This window comes from Microtus ochrogaster, chromosome 7 (assembly GCF_000317375.1).
Source record: "Microtus ochrogaster isolate Prairie Vole_2 chromosome 7, MicOch1.0, whole genome shotgun sequence".
Taxonomy (NCBI): Eukaryota; Metazoa; Chordata; class Mammalia; order Rodentia; family Cricetidae; genus Microtus; species Microtus ochrogaster.
Window position 1 is genome coordinate 44,201,510 of NC_022014.1, and position 13,447 is coordinate 44,214,956.

At 38.2% G+C, this 13,447-nt stretch overlaps 2 protein-coding genes across 13 annotated transcripts in view; both read right to left on the reverse strand.

Annotated features, from left to right (window-relative positions):
• Positions 1–2,775, reverse strand: part of Rapgef6 (Rap guanine nucleotide exchange factor 6) — a 174,236-nt gene extending 171,461 nt beyond the window's left edge. For 5 of the 11 annotated variants that reach the window (XM_026780215.1, XM_026780214.1, XM_026780212.1 and 2 more), the window contains exon 1: positions 2,515–2,769. In XM_026780215.1, coding sequence (XP_026636016.1) covers positions 2,515–2,583 — 69 coding nt within the window. In that variant the 5' untranslated portion in view covers positions 2,584–2,769. Of the gene's footprint in view, positions 1–2,514 lie in introns of all 11 variants that reach the window. The other 6 variants (XM_005350062.3, XM_005350061.3, XM_005350064.3 and 3 more) reach the window with 4 other exon arrangements.
• Positions 2,776–7,514: 4,739 nt separating this feature from the next.
• The window catches only part of Fnip1 (folliculin interacting protein 1), an 83,844-nt gene continuing 77,911 nt past the window's right edge, over positions 7,515–13,447 (reverse strand). For both annotated transcript variants that reach the window (XM_005350067.2, XM_005350068.2), the window contains 2 exons: positions 12,927–13,042; positions 7,515–10,188 (listed from right to left, as the gene is read on the reverse strand). In XM_005350067.2, the coding sequence (XP_005350124.1) occupies positions 10,110–10,188; positions 12,927–13,042 (195 nt within the window). In that variant the 3' untranslated portion in view covers positions 7,515–10,109. The remainder of the gene's footprint in view (positions 10,189–12,926; positions 13,043–13,447) is intronic.

Here is a 13,447-nt window from a genome sequence, read left to right on the forward strand (position 1 = left end):
GACCAGCCTGGTCTACAGAGCTAGTTCCAGGACAGGCTCCAAAGCCACAGAGAAACCCTGTCTCGAAAAACCAAAAAAAAAAAAAAAAAAATCCCAAGTGCTGGGATCTTGATGTGTGGCAGCTTTTCTATTCGCTATGTACTCCCTATATTGGTAAATTCATACATTCTCCCAACTAAAAATGTCTACAACCCCATGACTGAAAATTCTAACTATTTAGTCCAGTCTTTTCTTAGAAACATAAATTTTATGTGTAACTCTTTACTCCAACATTTTAAACTAGACAAATTCAAAACATTACTTCTGATCTTCTTTACCAAACCAGCTCCAGTATATCTTCATCCTTTTGTTTTGTGGTGCTGAGGATTAAGCAGAATCTCATGAATACTAGGTGTGCATTATACCACTGCTCTACAACCCAGGCCATTTCTCTGACTGTTCTTCAACCTGTTTTTGGTAACAACTCCAACACTCCAGAATTATTTAAACCAAAAACTCTGTAAGCAGGCTTAATCCTTCTCTTTCTCTCAGTCTACACCTAGTGTACTATTAACAAATGCTCTTGGCTAAACATCAAAAAATCTTTCCATAAGTTGATAGTTACTCAGAAACTCCATCTCTGTCGCTTTAGTCCGAGTTATCATCATTTCTTACCCCATTTATGCAATAGCTTCTAACTTCCTCCTCCTACCTACCCTTGTTCCCACCTAGTCTACATGCTACACAACAGCCAAGAGTCTTTTTAAAAATCTAACAAGTTACAGTCCTCTGTTTCAAAACCTTTACACAGTAACTCACCCATTTCACTGAAAATAAGAGTCACCATCATCATCTTCTTCAGCAGTTTAGAAAGCCCTACAGCACCATCTCTGACTTCCTACTCACTCTAGCTCATTCTCCACTACTCAGGAGTTCCTTGCTATTCCTGGAATACATGAAGAAACATTCTCATCACAGTCTTTGCAATGACTATTTCCTCTGCTTGCAAAAGCTTTTCTTCATAAAACTTCACACATGATCCCATTCTCATGCATCAGTAGAATGTTCATCCTGTTAAATCCCCAAACCAGGTATGGTGGACAAGCTCACTCCAGGTTACTATGAGCTATAAAGTGATACTCACTTTCACTCAACAACAACAAAGTCAAAGTACCTAGGGCAACAGAAACTACTTCATTTAATCCATAATCTAGTTCATCTTCCTTTTTCACAATTCTCCTTATCCTGTTACTTGAAATGGCCATTATAGCTAGCATATTACATATTTATAACCTACCGTCTACTCTCCATATGCCATCAGAATGTAAGAACTACAAGGACCTTTCTGTTTTCTTCACTAAAATTTTCTTGTGTACAGAATAGAACCATGAACAGGTTGACAAAGAAAAATTACCTAATTAGTGTATTTATAAAAGACCCTTAAGAGTCCACTAAAAGAATCTTCTGACAGCAGAAATGAGCTTGTAAGAATAGCATCAAATTCTTTATCAAAATAAACCATCACTAGCGTTCTGGTTAATGACTGCTTACTAGTAACCCAAATTCTACACTCATTCAAAAATACAGTCTATGACTCTAAGCAGTTAACATTCCTTTCAACAATGTTGCTATTCCAGTAAAACGAGATAAAAGTTCTCACTGCAGCACACATGACCAAGCATAACTTAACAAACAGGAAATTTCCTCTGCTTAAAAAGACTCAATTTCAAACTAAGTAATTCAGAAGAGATCGAATTACTTAGGGTTTTCCCTCATTACCTAGTTAATGTTTATAAATAAAACTTAGAATGCACATTGCCATAATCATCATCACCACAGAAAAACTGAGTTCTGGAATTATTAGTAGTCCTGGAAAGTAATTTTTAAAAATTGCCTTGTTCCTATGCAAAGATCAGTATCTCAGTAAAAAGCTGGACTCATCACAGCTTCAGTTACGGTTTCAATAATATCATGTCCCAGAGTCTTAGTCCAAAGTTTCTGAGACTTTTTTTTATGCAAAGCACTATAAATCTGAAACTCGCGTGACTAAGACGTAAAGTATTTCAATTACTACAACTTCTACCTAGACGATCCATTCCATTCACAACACTTTTGGTTTTTCTTTTGGTATAATACACATAACCACTGATTATAGACAAGTCTCCAGACCAAGAAAACAATCTGTAGTTTGCTATGGACAGTTTGAAAAAGCACCGAGGGAACTACTCAACTCTCACCGACCCACGGAGTCTGACAGGGACTTTGGAAGCTTGTCATTGGGGGGGGGGGGGCGCAACTGAGCACAGCACGCATAGGCTGGAATCTAAACTGTCTATTTACACATTACAAATCCCAGCTGGTTTCTCAGCCCGCCCGAGCACACACAAACTCAGAACCCAGTCCACAGTAACGGTGTTTTCTCATCAGAGGTACAAGGAAGTCCCCAGCAGGGAGCGGCAGGAAAGGCGCTCTCCACCCCGCGCGCGACAACGGCCAGGTCGGGGCCGAGGTGTACGCGCCAATGCCCGGCCTTACCTCAGGAGTCCGATCCGGCGGCTTCTTTCTCAGCGCCTGACGAGCGCCGGGGTCCACGGGTGGGTTCATGTCCGCAGCCCCACGCTCCCCAGCCTGCGTCTAGCTGCCCCCCATCCGCCTGAGCCGGGTGTGCGCCCGCCCCACCAGAAGGGAACTGAGAACTGTCGCAGGGTCCAAACTCAAGCAAACAAGTCTTCGCAACGCCCGCCCAGGGCCTCAGCCCACGCGCGACTGGCCAGAAAGACGCCTGCGCCGGGGCGAGAGCGGGTGAGTGCGCACGCGCACAACGCGCACCCTCTCGCCCGCCTAGCCGTGACGTAAAGAGCTAGGGGTGGGGGACTGAGAACGAGTTGCTAGACCTTCGTCGCGAGAGTCCGTCACGGGATTGTAGCTTCCGCATCCCCAGCTTCCGGCTGAGGTTCCGGAAATGTTATGAAGGCCTATCTAAAAATAGCCGGTGGGGCAGAACTGCGGGTACCTCAGCACCCGAGTCCGGAAGCAGAGGAACTCAAGTCTTGCGGGAGCCGAGGCTGCCATTCAGCAACTTCGGGAAGCCCACACACCGCCGCGCAAGCCACGGATCCCAGGGCAATACTCGCGCACCCAGCGCTATTTTGAAAAGCAAAATCAAACCATGAAATCGCTAGTGAAAGCTGCGCTCAAAAAGTGTTTTCAAGACTGTTGATTATAGCTCAGGGGATAGCCTGGGGGCCAAGCATGCACCAGGATGTCCTGGACATGATGATGGATGCCTCAGGGGCTGGATGTCGTATACTGTTCAGGATCTTCCTTTAAAGGGTTTATGACCTAAAAGCCTCAGGTGGGCTGAAAAACTCCAGATGGGAAAGTTAACATCTGTGGGCTATCAGGATCCTGGAAACTTCTGATAAGATTCACATACCAGCCTTGGAATTTGCCACTTTGAGACTGTTGGGGAACCTACATGGAGATGGAATCTTACATCCCAGTTACTTTTTCTGTCCTTATAAAACTCACAAGCCACGTGTGCAGTCCCACTCCCGTGTAAAAACTGCTGTTCACTTGTTCTGATTAAAGGGCAAATCTGCTTCTGTAGAGGTAGATCTGCCCTTTTATTTCAACGTGCCTCTGTCAATCCTGATCTATGATTCTTGGGTACTAAAGCCCTCCAAGTGGGTGGCTGGGGGCCAGCTAAGACCAGGTTCATCTGCTTTAGACTAACCTGTGTTCAGAGTAGGCCCTACGTGTCGTTTTTTTCACCCCTGAGGCAGCTGGGTTTTATGTTGCCTGGAGCCAATAATGAGTGCTTTTGCATTGAATTTTATGTTCTAGTCTCTTCCTAAAATAAAGACTAGCTACAGTTTGTTTACTTGTCCGTTGGTAAGAAAAGCTGCAAAGAGTAAGTATCAGTTATTTTTCCTATTGGGATAAATAAGTAATTTGATAAAAGGAACTGTAGAGAGTTAATTTTGGCCTACACGCTGAGCTGGAATTACAGGGACTTGGGAACAGTTGGACATGAGTGCTGAACTGAACTGACCCTCTTCAAGTGCACTACTTGCTCTTAAGCCACCGAGGCATCTCAGCAGCCCCCCGTTTTTCTTTCTTCCCTTTTTAAGCATTCCTTTTATGTGTGGCATAATGCCATTGTGCTTACATGGGGGTCTGGAGACATCTTAGAGGAAAGTGGTTTTTCTTCTACCATTTTGGGTCCTGGGAACCAAACCCAGATTATCTTGGTAGCATGTACTGCTGAGCCATGGTGGCAGGGATGTCAAGTGACTGTTCATTTTGTCCACAATCAGGGAATACCACATTATGAATGCTCTTGCCCAGCTGGTTTTTTTTTATTCAGTCAGTACCCCAAGCCTATGAAACAGAAGAGTAAATCATCTCTTCCTTAATTAGCCCAATCTTGAAACTCCCTCATAGACATGCCCAAAGATTTATCTCCATGGTGATCCTAGATTTTGTCAAATAAACTATCGTTGTTAACCATTACAGACTGTTTCAACAGTAAAGGTTAACTGACAGAACTCTAGAATTCATCATTTTGACACAGTTATTTTGTACCATTACCAGCTCAGGTGGACCACACTAGTCACACCATTCCTTGTGTGGCTCGACCTTCTGGCATTTCATTTATACAGAATTTTAAAAGTTGATCTCTGACCACATCTAGATTCATCATAGTATTTTCCAGAGTAAGTTAACTAGGGAACTTATAGTCTTAGTATTTGACATGTTTTCCAGTAATGACTCACAGTACCTTTCTTGTGGCAAGGCAAGAATCTCTAATAAAAAGAACAGGAGAGTTCAGGCTGTAACATTTCAGAGTAATGACAGTGCTGTATTTTCCGTTGGGCCCTGGGGCTTGCCCAAACTTGAAGTTTACAAAATGCTATTAGCACATCTTTTTTTTTTTTTTTGAGGTTAAGACACAAAAGCCCTTATGGCTCAGCCACTACAGAAACAAACTGTGAAATAGTTGTATGGTACTTGTGCTGGTTAATTTTTCTGTCAACTGACACAACTTAGCCATCTGGGAAGAGGGAACCTCAATTGAGAAAATGGCTCCATCATATTGGCATGTGAGCAGGTCTGTGGGGGCATGAATTGACATGGAGCACTTAGACCACCGTGGGTAGTGCCATTCCTGGGCAGTGGTCCTGGGTTCTCTAAGCAAGTAAATCAAGCAAGTCAGTAAACAGTGTTCCTTCACAGTCTCTGCTTCAGTTCCTGCCCTATGTGAGTTCTTGCCTTGACATCCCTATAATAGGAAAGCCAACCCTTTCCTCCACAGGTTACTTCCGGTCAATGTTTTATCACAGCAATAGAAAGTAACTATGACAGTGTTGCACATGACCTACATCATGTTTGTGTATGTAAACTAGATCCCAAAGGTCCGTCCCAAATCATATCTTTCACTTCCCCCAAAGATTAATGTTCATTATCATCTTAATATTTTGAAAGAGGGGGAAAAAACCCAAAAGCTTAATCATTATAAACTTGAGCTTTGCAGGCAATCAGACCTGAATTTAACTTTTAGTTAGGAAAGAGTGTTTACCAGTCTTGAGAATCCAACCAGGGCAAGCATTGTATTACAATTATGAACTTAGCCCTGAAGCTATTTAATGTATCTCTAAACATCCGTTTACACATCTCTAGAAATAGTGGGCCCTCAGGGTTCTCAAGACGATGAGTTAAATCATGTAAATCATTTAGTGTGTTGTCAGTACAATCCAAACATTGCCACTATTTCTGTTTCTTCTGGAAAATGATTTCCCTAAAATACAAGTTCAAGTTTCAATAATTTTGATTGTTTTGATGTAATTAAAAATTCTTATTAAAATATAAGAAATAAAATCCGATTATTTTAAGTTCATATTATTTGTGTATGACTGTTGTGCCTACAATATGTATGTGCATCATGTATATATCTCGTGCCCTTGGAGGCCAGAAGAGGGCATCAGAGTCCCTAGAACTGGAGTTGCAGGTGTTTGGTAATGACTATGTAGGCGTTGGGACTAGAATTTAAGACAAGTGCTCTTAACTGAACCATCTTTCCAGTTCCTGATGGTTTATTTTAAAAATAAAAGTATTTTGAGTCAACTTAGGTCCAATTACAAATAAGCAGAAAACAACAGACCCCTGTGGCAGTATGATAAACTAGTTAGCCTAACCCAAACTAGGCTAGTCTAGGTATCCCCTAGCAGTTTGGAATAGAAAATTACTAACAGCCAAGCTTGCGTAATGATTTGTAGACATGAAGGTCATGCCTCTGATAAACCGCAACTTCTCAGTCCTCACCAGCCTTCAGTTCGGACTTGGCCTCACTTGCTACCCCAGGCCCCATTCAACAAAAGAAAGCACATATAAAAAAAAAACTGGGATAGCTTTGCAACCTGTCACCCCAAATAACTGGGAAAGCTTTCTGGTCTAAGCGAAATGAAGGACTTTACAGGAGACAATATGACTTTAAATAAGCATGTTAAATCCTCTGCATCTCACTCAATTTTTCATTAGCAAAATCAGTCTTCCATGCTACTTAGAAATGTTAAAAGAAAATCTGAAAGTTTTTAGGAACAGCTCATAAATAACTGATCCTTACTTTCTTGTGTTCGGTACTTTACTGCTTTAAAACAGGATGCTTTTCTGTGCTTAAATGTAAAAGTGAAAATTAATATGTGAAACTGGGTTCTTATCTAGCTATTACTGCCTCAAGGCTTACTTCAGCTCAATTTAACCTAACTTAAGGAAGGCAGCTTCCCAACAAACCTACTCAGGGTTAAATTACTACTGCAGAGTAGGTGCCAAGGATGGATAAAGGGCTGCACATCCCACATGATGTGCAGCAAGAGGCACACTTGCCCAGAGTTACATCCAAATTAGGGAGCAAAACAGTGCCAGACTCCAAACCAATACTTGTTGTAGTTGTTTAAAATTAATGGTCATTTGTTTTGAATAAAATATTCCTAAACAGCTTTACATGGTGTCTTCTTGGTTTGGATTTAAAATTTCAATTTATCACTGAGTAAAGTTGGGTGTATCAATGAGCACATCACTGTATTTTGGGTACTATAATTACAATTATAAGAGCATACATTAAAAATTCTCTGAACATTATAATTACTCTGATTACCTGGTAAAAGGTAGCAGTCAAAAAGTCAATGAGTCTTGGCACTTAGCTAAATTCTTTGTTTGTTTGTGTTCTGAGACTGGGTTTCTCTGTGTAACAGCTTTGGCTGTCCTGGAACTTGCCTTGAACTCTCAGAGATGGCTTTGCCTCCCAAGTGCTGGTATTACAGGTGTGTGTCACCATTGCTGGCTTAGCTAAATTTTTATCATTTTTTACTTAACTCTCACAATCTTCTAAGTATTAATAGATTCTACCAAAATAGAAAGGTCACTTGCTCAAAGGTATCAAAAACTGGAGCACAAATCTAGGTTGTCTGATACCAGAGTAAAATATGTCACATACACCTCAATAATAGATGAAAGAAATATGAACACTACCCATCAAATTGACATGTGTGTTTATTGCACAAATTTCCCTTAGAATTGGGAGGTTATTATAATACAGGTGTACATTTGAGAAATGTATTCAGAACAAATAAGTATGTACATTTATATATTCATCATCTAAATAACTTGAGAAAGCAGAACATCCTCAGAAGACAGCTACCAGACACAGGCATTATGCAAATTGTTTTTAGCCATCATCTGCACTGTGTGCCAACTGCAACAAAATGAAATCTGTACTAGTATGTTTATTGCACTTAATATTTTCAAATTCAAAGTTAAGACATATTAATAAATGCCAAGTTATTTAAAGTCAAGTCAATTAGTTTACATATATGGAAAATTAGTTTTAATCCTATAATATAAAAGATCCCTTTTTAATTTCCCGTTACAATGAACAGGTGTTTTTAATATGTAGCACATATATGACTGTACCATAAACTAGTTGAAAAATTATTTTAAACAGGCCAAAACTCTTTTCACATTTATCACAGCCACACTGTAAAGAAGTAGCAGCTCATTCCTTGGGCTTTGAGTAAGTAAAGAATATAATGATAAAGGTATTACAAACTCAGGAATCCTATAAGGACTACTGAGTCTTTAAGAAACTATAGGCCTTTCCTTTCCAGCAAAGCTGAGTTTTGAGAATAATAGGTGCACAAGCCATTCACTTATTAAAGACTAGAATTACTAAGTGGTAATGAGATTTCAAAGAGAACTATGAAAAGTTCCATGATTAAGAAAACATCCCCAAACATATCTACCTGCTATATAGTCTTCTGAGTCACAATCAAAGAATAATGTACAAGGCCCATAGAGGAACTTTTTCAGGTTCTAAATTCTGACAGAAATCTACTCTCTGAATTTTAACAGAACACAACAGAGCAATCCCACTAACAAATGGGATACAACAGCGCCAAAGAAAACACATCTATAAACACTCTTTGGCAGCAAGTTATCCATGGGAGACCCAGGTTCTAACTGGAACTAGCTGACAGTAAAAGGGCCAAGTGGAGGCATCCTAATTTTGAGTTTATGTTCCATCAAAACGTTCTACTTATTCTTTTCTAGTTGACATTCTCTTGAACACACATAAAGAGCAAGATAAAATGTAATCAGACACTATAAATTTCAAGATTCTGAAGACTAAACCACAGAATATTTTCATTAATTACTGAAAATTTTAAATAGCAAGAATGGATGTTTTATAGTAAATGTAAAGTAACTGAACAAGCGAATAGGGCTCTTTTTGTGTTTTTTGTTTGTTTTTGAGCTAAACAACTTAGAATTAGTCAATGAAAACAGAAAACAACTTTAATTCTAGCATTATGTGTATATTAGCCCACACAGGCAAAGAGTAAGCTATAATTCAGTATTCAAGTAAACTGAGGTAGTAGAGTATACTGAAAACATTATCTACCCACCTTTTTATTTACATTACTTACAAGTGTTTGGTTCCTTATTAGCCTCTTTTACAAGCAAGAATCTACACTATATACAAAAGACAACAATAAGTGGGAAGCTTTGAAAAACAATGTTTTTAAGAAAAACAAGGAACACTAAGAAAAGAAAGTTTTAAAGTTATTACTTCTACTAGTGTAAATTGAGGATTAATAGCAAATATTCTGTTCATATGGGTTCAATCGTCGATACTTAAACCAAAGTTTATGGCCACCTGAGCATATTTTAAAAATATAGTATTATTTTTGCAGTTGCTTTGGTGCACTTTTTAATCTTAATTTTTATTTATTAAATTAATATGTAAATATCAATAAGAATTACCTCATTCTTATAAAACAAATGGTATAAAGTAGTATTCTTAGGGAATCTACAACCTTTAGCCTCAAAAAAACTGGCTTTAAATATATTTTAGAGTGTATGAAACACTCTAAAATAAAAATCACCAGAAGGTAGTATTTCAACATTACATACAATACTAGATGAAAAAATATTATTTTAAAAAGGCATGTTTATCAATATTGTATTTCTACCCCTGCTTTTTTAAAAAAATAGATAATACATATGTACACTTAGATGAGCAACATAACATTTTCACTCATTGTGAGTTTCTTTAAAATTAACAGATTGTTTAAAATACTTAAATAACTAGAAGTTAGTTGATCTGAATTGCAAAACAACAAATAAATCAAGGTCTTGTAGATTTCTGTATTTTAGAAATAAAAATTAAAAATTGGTGAAAGGAAGATTTCTGACATTTGAGCATAAGACATCTATTGCTATTCATGAGTTGTGACAAAGTTTTTAGTTTGCATGAAATTCCTGGATAGTCACAGAAATTTCTAAGTTACACTTGGCTTTTGAAAATGCTATTTGCTCCCCTCCCAATTATTTATGTTGCTTTAGTTTCACTTGGTTGAAAATCTACTGCTACCCAGATGTCCAGTTGAAAATAAAAAGCCATCTAGTCTATGTAGACTGGGATGCAACACAGCATTCTAGAGATGACACATTCACAGAAGCCTAATGGAGAAGACTAACACACAAAACAGAACAGCAACAACTCCATAGATATACAATGTGCCTGCCTCCTTGATTTCTATTCAACTTTAAACCAAAGTTAACCTCTAGGCAGGTTAAAGGAGTATCTGAGCAACATATGGAGAATGAGTGCTTGCTACAGCAGCCAGAAGAGGAAGGTCACTGGATTCGATCCTGTAATAAAGAAAAGAAAACTCAGTTCAGGCTTTCTGTATCCAAAATATGAATCTTACAGGCAATGATCACTTCTACACTACAAAAGCACCTCAGCACTTAAGGGCTCACCCTGGCCAAAAAGAACAGGGTAAAGAGCTCAAAGGAAAAGAAGCTTCTAAATGCAAAGGAAACCAAGGCACAGACACAGGAAAATACCACAGCTGACCTGACATTTATCTAGGAACAGTATGTACAAGAAATATAATTTACTAGTAATAATAGTCTGTGTGAGCTTTTAACCAAAAAGTATTTCTATAATACATGCTGTAAGTAGTAAATTTCTTAAAAATACATCATACAAGAAATATTCAAAGCATGGTGACACATATCTGTCATCCTGCAGTATGGAGACTGAGGGAAGAATGGTGTAGGAGGTCCTTCTTTCTGTGTGTTGTTTGTATTGGCTAATGGATAAAGAAACTGCCTTGGCCTTGATAGGGCAGAACTTAGGTAGGCAGGTAAAACAGAACTGAATGATGGGAGGAAGAAGGGCAGAGAGAGAGAAGCCATGGATCCTCCGCCTCAGATGGACACTGGTTAGAATCTTGCCAGTAAGCCACTGCCACGTGGCCATACATAGATTAATAAAAATGGGCTAAATCAAGATATAAGAGTTAGCCCATAAGAAGTTAGAACTAATGGGCCAGGCAGTTTTTTAAATGAATACAGTTTCTGTGTGGTTATTCTGGTATATAAGCTAGCCGGGCAACTGGGAAAAATAAGCAGACCCTCACCCTGCAACAGAAGAGAATCACAAGTTTGAGATACGTTAAGCTACAAAGTGAAGCCTTGTCTCAAAAAGAACAAAAAATTAAAAACTCAATTTTCAGAAAAAGAAAAATGGTCAATGCATTTAGAAAAAAATATACTTAACTTAAGGAATTTGAAGAAAAACATCATATGCCAGCTCAGGAGCAACAGTTCTGAAAGTCTGCTGCTAGTTTGGTTAATAGATGGCTTCTTGTGCTTATATGAGTTCAGACTCTACTTTCCAGACAGCATTTAGTGTTACCAAAATTATGTGTGTAATTTAATGTGGATGTCCTTTAATCAAACATTATACTATCAGGAGTAGAATTTATTCTACACAGGACAAAATTCATTTTTATTTCAGCATTGGTTTATAATAACAAAAATTATAAACCATAAATTATAAACTGGAATGCTATACAACCATCAAAATGAGATGTAACAGTATGCATCCATATAAAGAAATATTCAGGCTGTATTAACTGCATGCTGCACACTAACAAAGTACAAGCCAGTTTCTTTTTTTATACATTTTATAATCCAGCAACAATAAACAATGTCAAGAGTGTTAATGTTTGGGTTTAAGTTGAGGAAAAGATAATGGTAATTTGCTTTGCATTTTAAACAAAATGTATCATGAACTTGGTTATATGCTCATTATTTTAAAAATTAGTTTAATATTTTAAAAATTAACTAATTTTTAAAATATTAATACAGGTATCACAATCTCTCTCTCTCTTTCTCTCTCTCTCTCTCTCTCTCTCTCTCTCTCTCTCTCTCTGTCTCTCCTACTTCCCAGGAAAGTAAGATTACATTTTTTATTTTCCAAATAGAGGAAAATCATTCTTTAAAAGCCTCATTGGAACTTATACAACCTTTGGTACAGAATACAAACAGTATTGAAGTCAGAAAAATTTGGAGTCATTCAAATTCCTGTTCAGTCCTAATATGTGACAAAGGACATATTTATTTACAGAATGGGCCATTTCCAATTTGGATATTGCCTACACACTAAGAATGACAAAAACAATTGGGCAAGGGGGATGATACATACTCTTGTAGAAGTATGTACTTATGTGTGAAGCTGTAGGGTGAATCCCCAGAATGAATGACAAAATGAAAGTTTAGACTTTAACTTAGTTTGTGATGCACACTAGATTTTAAATGATTGACACTGATCCCTTTTCCTTTCATAGAAACTGAATTTAGGAAAAAAAACTTTAATTCCTTCACTTAGAATACTATCATGCATACACTCATAGAACATACAAGAGCTAACAGCACATACTGGAATAAGGTTACATTATGCTTAGAAACCAACTTTTTTTTCTCCTTAATTAGCATTTCAGATAGTTCTTATTTTCCAGGGAGTTAACTATAGAGTAGACCAATATACTATGAAGATTGTGTGAGAACAGTAACCTGCAGTAAACAGCAACTACAAACTAAGCATCTTTACTTCCATCAGCTCATTAAAAGGCAAGACAAATGCTTACAATAATGTATCTACAACAAATTTAGTAAGTAAATCATGAATACTTACTTTATCTATAAATAAAAATTTGGATTTAGGCCAGGCAGTGGTGGTGCATGCCTTTAATCCCAGCACTTGGGAGGCAGAGACAGGCAGATCTCTGTGAGTTCGAGGCCAGACTGGTCTACAAAGCGAGTTCCAGGACAGCTAGGACTATTACCCTGTCTCAAAAAAAAAATTAAAAAAAAATTGTTGAATTCCCTCTGCCTATATTCTTGACAAACTACAGGAATGGTGCAAAGGCCGATGCATCTCTATTAGTGGTGACAAAAAATTTGCTTTCCTAGAACAAAGAGAAACCTGACAGTGTACAACTTCTAATAGGAAAAAGCACACAAAAACAAACACAAAAGCAGTTCTGAGGAACATGACAAGAGACACAGCAAAGTCAGAAAAGGAATCATGAACATACCCAAGAACTACTCCTAGCTCCTTGACATGAACACGCATCTGTCCCCTCAGGTACTCAGACAGCATTTTGCTCTTGAAGTATAATTCCTGTAACCGGTCTTCAAGGTGCATTACACACTACAGTTAGGGAAGAAACAAACTCTGTTAGAAAACTCATTCTAATTCTTTTGAGTAATGTCAAATTTCTTTCCTTGGGGAGAGGGCCTGAGGGATAACAACAGTATTTCGCCTATGTATCTGAGGCTGCCTCTGAACTCTCTACATAGTTCAGGGTGGCCTCAAATCCTCGGGTGCTACATAACAAGTAGGTATCACCACACTCTGATAGCAAATTTCAGAGCATTAAGTTTTACACAATTCCATTTGACCATTCCAAGATGAATTTATGTTCAGAAGAAATTAAGGATGCAGTTTTAGAAGAAAAGAGGCATCTCTGTGAGTTCGAGACCAGCCTGGTCTACAGAGCTAGTTCCAGGACAGGCTCCAAAGCCACAGAGAAACCCTGTCTCGAAAAACCAAAAA